We start from the raw sequence: 16,267 nt of genomic DNA, 5'->3' as shown, positions 1-16,267 counted from the left end.
GCTCTGATCCATTTTAAAAATATCATTAAGTTGTCATATTGAAGTGATATAAAGTGGTCTTCTAACCTGTATTACTGTGCTGACAACTACAGTATTCTTACACAGCCCTTTATTCTTAAGCACAGCCCTTTAAATTTTCATCTGTGGTCTTAATTTAATTTAGTCTTTTTTTTTTTTCCTTTTGATGTAGCTGAAAAAAACTTTGCATCATTACTTTATTTTATTTACCTATGGTTATTGACAAAACCAGCTTTCTTAGAGAGATGCCAAACCCAGTGAGTCATCTCTGTTTATGAATGTTGTGAGTTCATGCAGGAAAAGGTACTTGAGGTTGAGTAGTTATTGCAGTTGGATGTGCAAAAATTCATTTGCACTTTCTGGAAAAGTAAAAGGAACTTACTTGAGGAAAATTTGATTCCCAGCTGGTGGTATTCAGATACCTGGATTTTTGAAATAACATGAGCATTATTAGTATTGAAATAATATGAACACTCGTAACAAGATTTGCAGTTGTTCTTGAAATGAAATTTAGATAAATAATATTCAGTTTCTGTTTAAAATCTTGCAAGCTTGATCTTTTTTCGTAAAAATTCATTGAACTAGAATACTTTTGTAATACAATTTTTATTTATTTTATCATTTTTTTCCCTAGAATGCTCTATTGTTACTTTTATCATCTATCCTATCCTATTTAATTCTTCAGGCAAGATGTTATAAATGTTTCTCTTATTTAGACTTTGCTGGATTTAGACTTTTGGGCTTTTCTTGTTTTATTTTATTTTTATAGATTTTACTGTTATGAATTTTTTTATTTCAGATATGTCTTCAGAGGAGACTACACAAAGTACAGGTGAGAATTTGCATGAAGAGAGCAAGGTTTCAAGGGAGATGTTCATTGCATTTGTGTTTGTTGCTTTTTGTTGGTTTTTTTTTCAGTAACTGGGATTTGTTTATTCCAAATTATTTTATTTCATGTTTTTAAAAATTGTATTTATCTGCAATCTGTATTTTAAGTCTGCATGAGTAGGGCTCTGAGGTGCACTTAACTGGGCTGTAAACCTTTCTTTTTCATTCAAAATACTGTATTGCTTACCAAAACCCAAACAGGGCAGATATATTTTTAGCAAGTATATAGGGGTTTTGTATATAGAATGTTTTCTATGTTTTCTGATACTATTTAAGCTATTTTACAGAACTAAAATATACACCCCATTCCTTGAAGCCACTTACATATGTACTTGCAAGGAGTTGTCAAATAGGATCAGAAAAGACTCAATCAGAAGAATTTGTTACCCCTTCCTATCCTGATTTTCCCATTTGAAACAAGGAGTAGTCTCATTCCGTATCAGTATGGATCCCTCTGTGCCTCTACAGGACCTGGTTCTTCATTGTTGATTGAAAAACACATTTTTAGAACAGGATTCCTCCTATACTGGAGTGCCCATGTAGAATAGGATAAATAGGAATCACCTTAAAAGCACCACTTACTTCTCTGAATGGGAGGGAGCCAGGAGTCACTGGCTCAGATGAGGATACAAGCATGTAATTGGATGGATTTTACTCCACTTGCTGCTTTTGCATTTCCCACACTGAAAGTAACTTCATTTTCTTAAAATATTTCAGGTGTTTACACTTTTCCTGGAATGACAGTCTGAAATAGAAAAAAGAATTTCTTTTTATGGCATGTATTGCATGGGGTTTTTTAAAGTTAAAATGTGAAAACTTTTGTATTTCTTTTTTTTTTCTTTTTTTTTTTAATAACAGAAGCCCTTACAACAACTGACTATTACTCCACCTTAACACCAGGTAGGATTCATTTATCACCACTGGCAACATTTTTGTGCATCTCAAATTTTAAGTGTGTGTGAATTCAGGAAGTTTGCTCCCAAATGTTTTTTAGTATGCTTTTTACTTGGTGTTGTGGTTTGTCATGTTAACAGTCTGCCTTACCTCACATTAATGTCCAGTCTGGTAGAAGGACTAATTCTGCAGTGCTTGTCTAGATGGCTGTATGTAGAAGAGTTTGGTTATTTTGTAAGTCAGAGCAGTAGGTTACCACAAAAATGTAAGAACTACAATCTCAGGGACCATGTTTGCTTAAAAAGAATTCTTCGTGCCTTTTAGCAGATTGAAGCAAACTGAATACAGTCATTGTATTTGACCTCAGGGCAGGCCCAGTAGGACCAGGAATAGACTGAATTTTATTTTTTAATTATCCATACAGAAGCTCAGTAGCCTCATTACAACGGATTTGTCCTGAGTTAGTGCAAGTGGAAGAAGATCTGGCTTGGAGCCTTAGTGACAAAGATAATTTGGCTGTGTGAACATGACCTGCAGAAACATTGCAGCTGTGTTATCTGATGCTTTCAGGGAACTGGAAGCCCTAGTGATCTTTGATCAGTCTTTTATCCTTCCCACTGCTAATCTATTTTTGTACATTTTGGTGGCATGCAGAGATATTAAGACTAGAGGGCACACGAATGGGTGCTCTGTAAGGAAAAAGGAGTTCATGTTAATCTTTGGTGGCACTTTCGGATTTTGTGTTGGGTTTTTATAAGGTGTTCTCTATGTAGTAAATAATTTTGATGATTTATTGTTATATTGACATTTGATTATTGCTTATAAGTTATTTATGAGCATTTATTTTTTTTAAGGATTGTTTTAAAAAAGCAGTATGCAAGGTTTGTAATTATTTCACTGCCAACAAAAGGGAAGGCAAATTTAGGGTCATAGAATTGTTAGGGTTGGAAGAGACTTTTAAGATAATCAAGGCCAACCATCAAATTCATTTGATTCTAAACTGCTGTCTGAATTTTTTTTTCCTAATAATCTGAATATTGCCACCAGCTTACAGTCTGTAACCTCTGGTGGCTTATTTATTGATGGTGATAAAACTAATAAAGCAGCTAACTTTTACAGTCAAATGTTTGCAGCACAGGGAAGGTGAAAAATTCCTTTCTCATTTGGTACTAACTAATGATAACAGCAGAAAAAATAGAATTTGTTTTTTTTTCTGTTAATGGAAGCTAATCCATCTGCTTAATGAACAATTGCAGGAGTTTCATCTTAGATGCAAATATCTTAGCAGTGCTTTTGAAATTATGGAACAGAGATGTCTGTTTACAGTACCCTAATTTAGGTTCAGTGTTATTTCTCAGCAGTTAGGTTGTATTAAAAATATGGCAAATTGAAAATATGGAGCAGCCAAAAGCTTGCTGTAACTAAATGAAGGCATGTTCTGCTAGGTAAGAATGTACATGGTTGCTGTCATCATAGCTTGAATTCCATCAGGTAGATAGTAGGATCCTCAGAAGCAGATAATATGCTGCCTAGTGATTGAATTCTGTTTAATTAAATATAATTAAAGATAATTAAAGAATTTATCAATAATATGCTGGTTTCTGTTTCTATTTAAATTGAAAAAAAAAAGAAAATAAAAATTGAGACCACTTGCATGTATGTCTTCTGTAAATACTGTTGCAGAAAATTATTTCAAAATTAATTAATCAAAGGCAGCATATTTCTGAATACTATGTCTTGGAAAATGTCACAGTAAGTGCTGTAGAGAGGTGAAGCTTAGACAATATGACAAGTACTTCCAGAAGATAAATTTCAAACACTGGAATGATTGTAAATACATAGGATTGTATTGGATTTAAGTTTAAATTTTTTAATCAGTAGTTGTTTTTTTTTTCCCCCATCAAACCTATAGCTGGAGAAACTATTGTATGCAATGTAACACGTGCCTGTAATTATTCAGGTTAGTGGTTTTCTCTTCCCTTTTATCCAACTATTTTATACTCTGAGTAGTGAAGCAATGTTTAGTTGCCATGTAAAAGCTAGTTTTGTAATAAATTTCCTTGTAAATTTAGAGAGATTTTACATTAATTCAAAAAATATTAAAGATGAGGAGGTTAATAAATATTTTGACTCTTGTACATTTGATCTTTGGTTTCTCATCAAAGGCACACAATTGCAGATAAAAATTGCAAAAAACCCCAAGAAACAAGTAAGCTAATGAGTTTTATTTATGGCAATGTGAAGTGCAGGTTTTCTGTTTTGGAGAAAGATTAACTGGAAAGAATTTGGGGACAGCCATCAAAATTAAATATATAAAAAATAATTAAGTTATTGGACTAATTCATTTGTTAAAATAGGTGAAAAGATGGAAGAACAATTGGAAAAATAGATAAACTAGTGCAAGTGTTCTTATTTCCCTTGTATCAAAGCACAAGACAGTAAGTTTTGCAATTCTCAAAAAATTTTACATTCTATGTTTCAGCATTGATTTTCCTAACTTTTTACTTTTGGTTCTAGTGTTCTATGTGGGAAAGGTAAAACTTCGGGCAAGTGAAGAAAGTAATGCATCACTAAATGTAGAAATAGTAAGTATTCTTTATTTTAAAACTTTATTGTAAGGAAGGTTGAAGTGAATTTCTTTGTCTACACTTAAATAATATAAATCTTACTGTGTTTACAGTACAAGATACTATTTTCAGTGGATGGAACAGCTACTTTTCAGCTAAATTTTAAAAATCCAGCTAAATAAACTTCCTACAGTAAGGACCTGTATTCTCTACATAGCCAATGATAGGAGGGGGAAGCCCTAGGTAATCTCAACAATTTATTTTTAGGCACACAGGGATCTTCCTTTGGAAGTTAATTTAGACACTTGTCTTTGGAAGAGGAGCATCACTAGATGGCAACTATTTGTGCATAATTAAAGTTGGATTATATCCTGGAATAATTAATGTTGAGATTCTCATAAATAGTTCTATGGCTTTTTGTGTATTTTATAGATTATGGTTTTGCATGATAATTCCATGTCTTTTGGCTTGTGGTTACTGAGTTATTAATTTTGCCATAGGCTTATGTGACATGAGTGTGTCCATTTATACAACACAAGACGGGTTTAAGAGGACAGTGTCATGCATGGCAAGGACCATATAGATGACTCAGTATCCAAGTAAATACTATGAGGATGAGAATGTTTAGTTGTTACAGGTGGAAACTGAGAGGAGGAAAAAAGAACCTTGTATCTTTTTCCTACACATCCCTGTCAGCCCTCAGCCTGAGATTTCACATGCCAGTCCTTGAAAGCATGACTAGTCAGCAGTGTAACCACAGAGAAGAGCTACTGCACATGGAGCATCAGGTTTGGGCAGGGATATGCCCCTGGCAAAAGCCACCTCTGCATTCTGTTGTGTTTCAGTGGTGATAATGCCTACTGAAACTGTCCTAGCATCTTAACATTACACCTACAGCTTCTGGAAAAACTGGTTTCCATCTCTTGAAACTCTTTTGCTTTTTAAAAGAACATTTCTTAGGGGGAGGTCAATGCCATGTGTATTAGATGATGTTTTTCCTCATGGCCCTTGCTGTTTACACAAAATGTAAAAATAACCAGTAATGCTGGTGACCAGAAGAGCATAAAAATACATATATAGAAAGGGTTCTTAGATAAACCTCAGTATATCGCCAGACCCTAATGCTAGATCATACTTATTTAGCTCAGTTCTATCATGTCTTTCACTACAGTTCTTGACTTCTCATTGCCAGTATTCTGTCACCTATTATTTATGTCATTCATGAAGCTGCCCCATTGTTGCGCTTAGAGTTAAAAAATTCATTCAGTGTCTGGGGTGAGCTGTCTTTGTTGCAAACTAAGCCAAAATCATCTTTTTCCAGCACAAGAGACGGTGAGTTTGTTGTTCTTTTTCCTCTATCTTTCACAAAGATTTTGGGGTTGGTCTATACTAGATCAATGGTTCCTTCCATAAATTGTGACAACAGTGTCATGGTAAATACTTGTTGCAGTGTATTCATGAGAAAATGTGCTTCTTATCTTTGTAATTGCAGCCTATTAAAATGTGTGAAATGAACAATTTTCTTTCAAGGCTAAAAATTACTGGTTGTGCTTAGCTGTGGGATCTTTTTTCCTAACAGATTAATAACATAACCACCCACAATCAAGTCAAAAAATTAATTGAAATTCCAGCACATACCCCACAAGAGCTGAGGTAAGTAATTCTGAATAAGAATTGAAATCTTTTTTATAATTGAAAAAGTTGGAGTGAGACCTTCCATGTGTTGAGTGGACTTTGTGTTATTCTTGCACATTAAAAATTTCACAAGTTCTAAGTTCTTGCTCTTTAACATAAAGTTCATACTGATTAAAATACTTTTAATTATGTACTGCTGGAGTTTCTTTTAAAAATGGTACACCAAATGTTTGTTGTAATTTAAGGATTTAGTTTATCTGGTAGGAAATTATGAAGAGAACTTTCCTAGCTGCATGTTCTTTAATAAATATTCTTGAAGTCATATCTATGGTTTTATTTTGGTTTAGTTTTTTCAATCCCAGTCTTTTTAAGGAGAGGTTTGAATGAGTGAATATTTCCCAAACTTACACTGAAAATCAAAAAGATGTGGTTGGCCAGCAAATCTTGTTTGTAGAAGAAATCCATATTTCTTACTTGTTCTATTTCTGTGGCTTTGAGTATAAATTTAGAATTCTATTCCAAGTAATGCTTGGCAAAAGGCAACATTAAGATTTATCTTCTACTCTTCTAAATAACATTTACAATGGGTTGATGTTCAAATATAATGAAAAAGTTTTAAATTTAGTTTGTGTAGTGACTAAAAACAGTCTGCTGTTCAAATGCTTAATGCTGGTGGTTTTACAGAATTACAGCTGGCCTGACTTTAAAAAATCATTGATTAACTGGAAAAAAATTTTTTCTCTGTAATTATTTTTTTTATTAAATTTTTGTAATTGTTTTTAGAAACATAACTAAAAATACTTCATAACAGTAATATTTTATTTTAAAGCATTTCAGAGTTCAACAAAACCTTGCAAGCAGTAAGTGAGGTAAGATTACTGATTGTTGTTACTCTCTGGAAAATTTTTTTCTGACTTTTTCTGGTAAAGCATCACTTCTGATTTCTCCTTATAAACCATTTTTTTTTCTGTTTTCATTTGTCATTACAGTCCTCTGTTATGGAATGCAGTGCAGAAAACCAGAGGTTTGTTTTTAAATTTTTAAAGAAAAAAATATTTAAAAGCTCGTATATTGTGTTGTGATATGCAAAGTATGCGTGGCTCTTTAACAGAAGAAAAAGACAAATTCCCTAGGAAGTTCAGAAGTTCAAGAAACAGGCTGGAGAAATATGTATAGGTTAACAAAGAAATTTTGATTTCTAATTATTGTCCTGGCATTAGTGATTTTGAAAAAACCTTTTAGAGTTTGTTGGTTTGGTTTAACCCAAATATATTGCTTCTCATTAGTCTTCTGCTGAAGCGCAGGCTTCCCTGCCATATTTCTTCTGCATCTTGGTATTACCTGAGTCGTGTGACTGGGAGCACCAGAATTCCAGAACTTGTGAATGCAATGCAATCTTTATGAGGGATTTGCTTGAGACATCCCAAGCTGCTGTTCTTGCTTGGGAAACCAACCATCCTTGGGGTAGGGGGAGCCTGAGGAAATGAACAGTTCAGAGTCTGGAAACCATGGATTATCAGAATGGCAAAGCTGCTCCAGAGCAGTGATCCTGGAAACCCTGAAACACTGATGATGTCTCAGTTTAAATGCTACTCATCATTAAATTGTCCTTTAAAATTATCAGCTTGGAAACATTGTATTCTAAACCAAAATGAAACTTTATTTCCCCAAATACTTGAATCTGGACTTTATCTTCCTGGATTAGGATGAAATAAAAGACCAAAACACTCAAATAAAATAGAAGGTAGTCAGATCATCCCTTCATGTCATATACTGGCAGTCACTAGAGTAATCTTTTAATTCTTATGAGCTGGAAAGAAACTTTTTAAATTCATCTCTATGTTTGCATTTGCTGAATATGAACTATTTTTACTGGAGATGCCCTAGTTTAGGCAGGGCTTCAAGTCCTTGAACTGCAGTCATAAAGATGGAGTTACATGCTTGAATGGGTCACTGAAGTTCTCTCTAAAGTCGAGAGAGATTGCTGGCTTCCTCAGGTGGTGGAGATTTCGCTGTCATATTTACACTAACAGCAGAGATTACATTATTATTCTTACAAAATTCTCAACTCTTTGGTGACCGACGTTGATCAGGGAGAACCCCATTTAAAAATTGACCTAGTAGAGAGAAGGGACAATAAGTGCCACAAACTGATGTATAATGATTTTAATCAGCCTGGCATTGTGGTTCATGTGCATTAAAAATACACCCGAATCTGACAGAGCCTAGGAAAAATGTGCTTTCATACTTAGCATTTGTACTAATGTGCTTTGATTTAGCATTTGATGTTAGTTCCATGTATTTTAATGATGAGGCAGCTTTGTTTCTTGAGTCTTAAGCTTTTTTCTTCTCATTTAGTACACACTGCAATTTCATAATGAAGCTGGCTGAGAGAGAGAATATAAGTAGTTTAACGCAAAAAGCAAAGATAAGTCAACTTGGTAAGTTATGCTTTAAACACAGCCTCATCAGAATTTTATGTAAAGACGTGGTCTTCAAGTAGCTAAAAAGACAAAGTAGTTACTTACTTTTAGATCATAATATTTTTTGTTTTGAGCAATACAAATACATAAAAATGCAGCCTTCTGATTTTTGGGGTTGTATGTGATAGAAATAACTTTTTAAAGCATTTTGGTTTAAAATTGCCAGCTACTTTATTAGAGCACTCTTTGAAAGGATTAGGTGTAAAATAAGCTGAGAACATAAATGTCGTGCTGAAATGACAACTGAATTGAAAGGGTTAAGTAGCCAGCCTTTCTTAGTGATATTATGACAGGATGGAGTACTGTCACAATACTGTCTCTGTTTTGAAAACATTTTGGTTTGTTTAAAATTAAAAAAAAAAAAAAAAAAAAGAGAAATCTGAACTTTTCAGGCATTGAACAAAAATCTGGGGATATGGCAATATTCTGACTGATCAAGAGTTCTTTTGTTTGAGAACAAACTTCAGAATAAATTATGTGGTATATACTGTTGTTTAAAGACATAACACACACGGTTAAATGTTCTACTTTATGGTATTAGCAGTTGTTATGCTTAAGGATAATGCTTCTTTGTCATCTCAGATCAGTGCTGCTGTTCATCACTGAAGTATTGTTCCTTGACTGCTGAAGAATTACAAATGTAGTAAGTATAAATACAAAATTTCACTTGCTTATTTCCTAAATTTCCTAATACATGACTAGCGTCAACTTCTATGCTTCAGTGTAATAGTCAGAAAGGACTCCACAAGAAAAAGCTGACAAGACATTTTCCAATGTAGCTCCCTCCTCTTCCCCCCCTTTCCCTTCCTCTCTTCTTTATCCCTTTTTTTTTCTTTTTTCCTTCAATGAATCTAGCTTTTGTGTACAACAACAGCTCACTTTCAGAGAAGGCAGCAAAAGCAGCAGTAGTATTTGTTTATAGACTTGCTAATTAACAACTACAGCAAAAAAGAATGTAAGAACCTTCTAAATATTAGAGAATGAAACATCCAATCTGATTGATTTTAAAATACACATTGTTATTAGTATGTCCATATAATTTATATATCTGTTCCTCTATTATAACTTGTTTTCTTTAAAATAGAAAAAAATCTTAAACTTAACCTGGATTTTTGTACCTTTTTTTCTTTTACAGTACTATACAAGTGCCACCTCATTTTATATGGGTTCCTTCTTCTCATTCTCCTTCTCTCCTTAAAAAGACTTTCCTCAAATCTAATTCTTTTATTCCCCCCACTATACTTTCTGCTAAACAAAGCTCCACAATTAGACCACTGATCCCACCATTCACAGAAATTTATTTTTCTGGAACTCTTTCCACATCTCCCCTTACAAACCCTCTATCTGAAAATTCTATGCCTTCCACTAGTGTTACCACTACACGGTCCTCTTCCAAGTCTCTTGCTCATCCTACCATGCCAACTTTTTCTTCCATAACTTCAAATAAATTTGTCACTGTTCCCATACATGCAACAAAATCTGTCACTAATGCTGAATTCTCAATTAAGTCTAATGCTGCACATCTTAACAAGACTTTTACAATACTTTCTCCTTCTGTAGGTTACACTAAACATTCTTCACTTTCTTCTTCTGAGCCTCACAAGCTTCCAATTGTAAATCAGCACTTTGAGGCTACCACCAAATCTGTTGCACAAATTCCTCCTGCTTCAAGCCAACCTGGTCACAAAAATATTAGTACAGTACCTATTGTTCCACTTACTCCTTTCACAATATCTTTGACCCCTACTGTTAGTCCTGTCAACCATTCTGTCTCAGCTTCTCATCCTCATTCTACTGCTGATGGCCATGGGACCCCAGGTAAATATGAAAAGTAAATAATTATTTTTGTTTGAATGCCATATACTGGATTTGCTTTTAAACTTCATTAAACAATGTTATATATATGAGAAGTGACCTTATCATTCTTGTGAATTATTTTGGATGGGAGTGTTGATCTGCTGGAGGGTAAGAAGGCTCTACAGAGGGATCTGGACAGGCTAGAACAATGGGCTGAGGCCAACTGTATGAAAGGCTCAGCAAGGCCAAGTGCTGGGTCCTGCACTTGGGTCACAGCAACCCTAGGGAACAGTCCAGGCTTGGGGAATAGTGTCTGAAGGATGCCCAAAGGAAAAGAACCTGGTAGTGCTGGCTGACAGTGGCTGAACATGAGCCAGCTGTGCCCAGGTGGTCGAGAAGGCCAGTGGCATCCTGGGCTGTATCAGCAATAGTGTGGCCAGCAGGAGCAGGGCAGGTTTGTCCTCTGTACTCAGCACTGGTGAGGCCACACCTCAAATCCTGGGTTCAGTTTTGGGCTTCTCATTTCAAGAAAGGCATTGAGGTGCTGGAGCGAGTCCAAGGGCAACAGAGCTGGGGAAGGGTCTGGAGGAGTCTCAGGGTTGACCTTATCACTGTGTACAGTTCTCTGAAAGGAGATTGTAGCTAGGTGTGGGTCAGCCTCTTCTCCTGGGCAACAACTGACAGGATAGGAGTAAATTACCACAAACTGTGCCAGGGAGGTTGTTGGACATCAGGAACAATTTCTTCTCTGGAAGAGTTATTAAGCATTGGAATGGACTGCTCAGGGATGTGGTGGTCACCATCTCTGGAGATGTTCAAGAAATAACTGGACATGGCACTCAGTGCTGTGGTCTAGTTTACAAGGTGATGTTTAGTCAAAGGCTGGATGTGATCTTAGAGGTCTTTTCCAACCTAAATGGTTCTGTGATTCTATTCTGTGTGAATACCCTGAGACAGAGATAACTTTCACTTGGTGTGCATGTATTTAAAAATACATTCTGATGCCCTTGGACCTGGTGAGTAATACCTCACCCTACACCATTGTTTGTAACTGTCATAGGTAGGTACAGTGCTCAATTCCCATTAGAACAAATGTCTTTTGAATTGGAAAAAAATAAGTCAAAGAGCAAGGCAGATTTTTATTAAACTAACCTAATATTTAAAATACTGCACAGTAATGTTGGATCATCCTTAAAATATTGTTATTGACTGGGAATATTTTTAGTGGCTGTGTATTTTCTTATGAAAATTCTACACAAGCTTCTTCTCAAATTTCTGACACTATCTTGATTTTACTCTACATTCAGGCATTCAGTGGCTAAAAATTCAAAATAATAGGTTATTTAATATGTTAATGGTCTGATGTGAGGAACTTTGAAATTAATAAAACTTGAAATTAATGTTGGTAATTTGAAACCTTGCTTTATGTTTTCATCAGATACGAGTAGTGAAACAATTTTTTAATCAACAGAACTGTTTAATTTTTCTGCTTCTCCAAGCTTACATAATTTGTTGAACATAATGTTTAACTTTTCATTTGTCACAGGAAAAACCCTTTCAGCTACCACAAATATAACTTCTGTACACACCACCATTAGTATCGCCACAGCTGAGCAAATCGTGTCCAAAATAGAAAATGATTTAGCAGCTGGAAAAATAGAGTCAAAAGATGTAGAAAGGATGGTTAGTGAGGTGAGCACTATCCTCACTGCTTCTCAGCAATTACCACCACGAATTTCTAACAGGTAGGTCATTTTGGCAATAGATTACAGGAGGGTTGTATTTACTGTCTTGACAAATTGGCTTCAGCAAGTTTCACTTTTTCATAATCATAATCCAGAAGAATATTTCTTGTTCTTTTATGTAGTTATTCAAAATGGAAGGACTATCATTCTAATGTTACCAGCTCTACTATAATATAATGCCATGGAAAGCAGTGGGAGTATTTTTGTTGATGCTGTAATAAGTGATCATTTTGCATTATACTTGGATTATTGCTCCATAACTGTAACTTGCTTGAGAATTTTGGATGTATGTGCTTGTTAATATTAAATATGCTTTTTCTTAACAGAATTATAAAGTTGGTGGACTATATTGGCTTAAAACTAAACTTATCAACATCATCTGCTGAATTTGCCTCCCCTTCCTTGGCTCTGGCAGTTGTCAAAACCAACAGAATCCGTTCCAGCCAAATGTCTTTTGCTGTTCAGGACTCAGCTGATCTCCAGGTTACAAAATACTTACAATACCTACAAATTGTCAAACATTTATTTAAAAGTGTTTATGGTTTTATATCTATAGGAATATGAGTTTATGTCAGTGTCAGGATCTTTAGTTGATATAAGTTTCAGACTTTTTTTAAGCATTTCACAGTTTTTCCTTTAATTTTTAACTGTGTAAATAGGTGTAGAAGAGAGCTGACTTAGCAGAAACTGGCAGAACTAATAAGCTGTTGGAGAGAGTACAGCTAGAACACAAGAATGGACAAAGTGCTTGTCAGAATAACTTTGCCTTAAGCCCCCTGAATTATGAGTCATTTATTCAACCACCATGGCAGTGCTGAAATTTGTCAAGGAGTGTTGCCAGATTGCTTCATCTGTTAGAAAGGAGATAATTGTAGAGGGTTCCAGAAAATAACTATTATGTATGTTGCTTGGATAATGATGCTCAGAACATTTGTCACTAATGGCATCTCACCAAGAAAGAAGTGCTTAGAAAGTTTGGTTGGATCCCCTTTATCTCATTCAAAACCTCCCTCCTGACAGAGAAAGTAATGGACAATACCAGCCTTGGAGGCTTAAGCAAGGACAGATGGAAAGTTTTGGACCAATTTTGACACATTCTGCCTCCTCAGAGAAGAAAATAGCTTAATGTATCGTAAGCCATATGTAGTACTGGAAATTTTCTGTGTTACTGAAAATTATATAAATGCTTAACATTAGAGTTCCTTTCTATTTCTTAGCAATATATAGTGCATGAATGTGAGATGGCTAGGAGATGCTAGTGCTGACATCCAGATATTTGCTAAGGAATGATTCTTTATTTCATGGCGCTGGCAATGAAACACTGAAAATTTTCAATAAGTATCATCTACTTCAAACTAGAGTAACAGGAGTGCTTTGGTGGAATTGATTCAGGATTTCTTTGATGGCTGTCTACACCAGTGATCTCCAAAGTGAGGTCTGAGTACCCCAGGGTGTGCACACAACAGTCCATTGCAGTACGGGAAAATGTTATTTATATGATTAATAAATAGAAAACACATTTTTAAAAGTAATTTTTAATCTCCTTAATTTTAAAAAAATATTTTATAACTTGCATAATATGTTAGTAAACTAATTAACACATGTAACTTATGGAAAGATATATACTGGAGTCCATGATCAAAAACTTTTAGGGGATGTATGATCAAAAACATTTGGAAGGCACTGGGCTAAACAGATGAGTTAAATCACATTGTTAGTGCACATTGGTGAGTTCACACTGTTACTCTTATTACAATCATTCTTTCAATGCTGTGATAATTTCTTTCTGCATACTACTAATGTTTCACATCTCCCACGAACTCCGAGGTGATGATATTTGTATGTAAAGGACTAATGTATGACAGGAATGTTCAGAGGTTTTGTACTAAACAAAGCTGCCTGGCCTGTAAGCACAGCAAATAAAATGTGCAGCACATAAAATGACTAAAAGTTCAGATCTCTTTTTTGTACAATATTAGGTCACTAAGCTCTTGAGGTACCTGAATGGTAGCTTATCTAGTTTTTACTTTTGTAATTTTTGCCAGAAGATCAAAAAGCTAGGGTTCGTGTTCTTATCTAAGAACATAAACTTAACCTCCTGAACTCAAAAATGTATTGACAAATAATGGCTATTTTCACTTTTTCTGAATTCTGACATACTTCCTACAGGGTATAAAAATTCTTTGCCTTTGCAGGCTTTCATGCTGTGAAATGTTGGTCTCCCTTTACAGTTACAGCTACACAGAACTATCTGGGTTTTTTTCCTCACCTTTTCCAAATCAATACAAAACACAGAGTGGTGTGTTATGTCCCTGTAGGGAAATAATTAAAGCCAGATTATTTTCAGTGGAAGGTAGACCTGAAATGGGATGCATTCTTTTCAGTCCTATAAGAGCTATTTATGCATTGGAGGAATGAGAGTAGGTTTGTGACAGTAATTAAAGAGGTAATTATTTTGAAGTTTTAAACTGAAAATAAGTCATTATTTATTTATTTGGAGACTGAAATAAAGCATAATCCTGGTGTTTATTTTTCAGATCTCTCTAGGAGTTCAGCCAATTCAGAATTTAAATAATCTTGGATCAATTACACTTCCTTCATCATTGCTGAAAAATTTACGCACTGAAGACTTGGAGTTGGCTTCTAGAATTATATTCAACTTCTTTAAAAAGACCACTGTGTTCCAGGTATTGTTTGGCCCACTGTTCATAAGGATTTTAAATTCAAGCTTAGAGCAAAATATGAATTGATTTTTTCCCCACAAAATATATTTTAAAACTTCTGACTTAAGTACTTTTGTCAGTGCTTGCTCTACATAGTAAATGACCTTGTGACTGCTGTACTCTAGTATTGTTTCCTTTAAGATTTTAAAATCTGGAGCTTTTTTTGTCATTTCAGGATCTGTCCTTGAAGAATGCATCTTTAATCAGCAGTGTTATATCATCAAGTGTTTCTAACCTCACAATTAGTAACTTAATGACAAATGTTACTGTCATTTTGCAGAATGTCAAGCCTAACCAGGTAAAATTTACATTTTGGCAGACTTAAAGTACAGTTTTGTTGCCTCCACTAAACTTGTTGTAGTGGAAACATTTTACTAAGAATAAAGGTCAACTTGTTCTGCTTTACCAGTGTGGGTGTTTCATCTCCACCTGGACATTAAAAATCACTCCTGTTTGCTTATTTGCCACTGGTATAAATTTTGGTTCTGAAGTAGTGTAAGATAGTTTTGCTCTATCACAAATTCATCCAGCTTTTATCTTTCTTACTTACTCTTGTGTCTTATACTACAAAGAATAAAAGCTCTTAGAGGGAAGACTGAAAGTATGGCTTGCTATGGTAGATGCTACAGTCTTGATATTTGTGGGTGTTTCACGGCCAGAAAGTCTGTTTTCTTAAGGGAACTGAAAAACAGGACTGTGTCATCTGGAAGTATTACGATTCTTACACACCATCTCTTTCTGAAAGGAGCATCAGGGATTAAAGTCTTCTATTTCATATCTTAAGAGAGTTTAAAATATTCAATTATTATAAACAGAACAATGTGGGGATTCCACTAATGCACCTGGAGCTTTTTTCAGGAGCTGGCTTAGTGGTGTCTTTACTTGTTTTGACATAATAAAAAGTTTTGAGCTATAACTGTAGAAGTATTAATATTTATAGCAATATAGTGTATTGCTGCTGGTATTTATAGAATTTGCATGTGTGTGAGGAAATCTGTGTCTAAGTGTTTAACATTGTGATAGTAGGAGTGATCAAATATTTGCAAATGAAAGCGCTTTTCCTTTTCTGTGTGATCATGACTTCAAAAGTTACAAAGTGTAGAAGGAGAAGAAATCCCAAGAATTTCTATGGTGTGGGGAGACATTGAAAGAGTATTCAAAAGGTTCTGCCAGGAACAGAATCTTTGCATAAGCACAAGAGCTAGCTCCTGCCTGGTGACTTCAAATCTGTTCAGCATATTTTTGCATGTAGTTTGCAATATTAATCCTTTTATTCACCTAAATTTATTTTGTGTTCACATAGAACAGGCATATTTGCTGTACACAGTATTTATTCTTCCCTGAACTTTGTAAATCATTCATAAGTAATTTGATCTGAAACTCATCGTTTAGTAACTTAGTTTGTTTTGTTTTGTTTTTACTCCTGAACAGGATAATTCAACAGTAAGATGTGTTTTTTGGGACTTCAATAAAAATGGTAAGTACTTGAGATCACCCAAGATGCTATGCTGTTTTAG

At 34.8% G+C, this 16,267-nt stretch overlaps 1 protein-coding gene across 4 annotated transcripts in view; it reads left to right on the top strand.

The window, feature by feature from the left end:
• Positions 1-16,267, top strand: part of ADGRG2 (adhesion G protein-coupled receptor G2) — a 59,179-nt gene that overhangs the window by 32,124 nt on the left and 10,788 nt on the right. For all 4 annotated transcript variants that reach the window (XM_085559167.1, XM_021552934.4, XM_085559172.1 and 1 more), the window contains 15 exons: positions 818-850; positions 1,765-1,806; positions 3,713-3,760; positions 4,318-4,385; positions 5,947-6,020; positions 6,832-6,871; positions 6,992-7,026; positions 8,361-8,443; positions 9,068-9,128; positions 9,621-10,303; positions 11,829-12,027; positions 12,354-12,510; positions 14,565-14,714; positions 14,926-15,048; positions 16,182-16,227. In XM_085559167.1, the coding sequence (XP_085415293.1) occupies positions 818-850; positions 1,765-1,806; positions 3,713-3,760; positions 4,318-4,385; positions 5,947-6,020; positions 6,832-6,871; positions 6,992-7,026; positions 8,361-8,443; positions 9,068-9,128; positions 9,621-10,303; positions 11,829-12,027; positions 12,354-12,510; positions 14,565-14,714; positions 14,926-15,048; positions 16,182-16,227 (1,842 nt within the window). The remainder of the gene's footprint in view (positions 1-817; positions 851-1,764; positions 1,807-3,712; positions 3,761-4,317; positions 4,386-5,946; positions 6,021-6,831; positions 6,872-6,991; positions 7,027-8,360; positions 8,444-9,067; positions 9,129-9,620; positions 10,304-11,828; positions 12,028-12,353; positions 12,511-14,564; positions 14,715-14,925; positions 15,049-16,181; positions 16,228-16,267) is intronic.

This window comes from Lonchura striata, chromosome 1 (genome assembly GCF_050655825.1).
Source record: "Lonchura striata isolate lonStrDom1 chromosome 1, ASM5065582v1, whole genome shotgun sequence".
Classification (NCBI taxonomy): domain Eukaryota; kingdom Metazoa; phylum Chordata; class Aves; order Passeriformes; family Estrildidae; genus Lonchura; species Lonchura striata.
The sequence above is the reverse complement of the archived record's forward strand: the minus strand, read 5'-3'. Positions and strand labels throughout refer to the sequence as shown.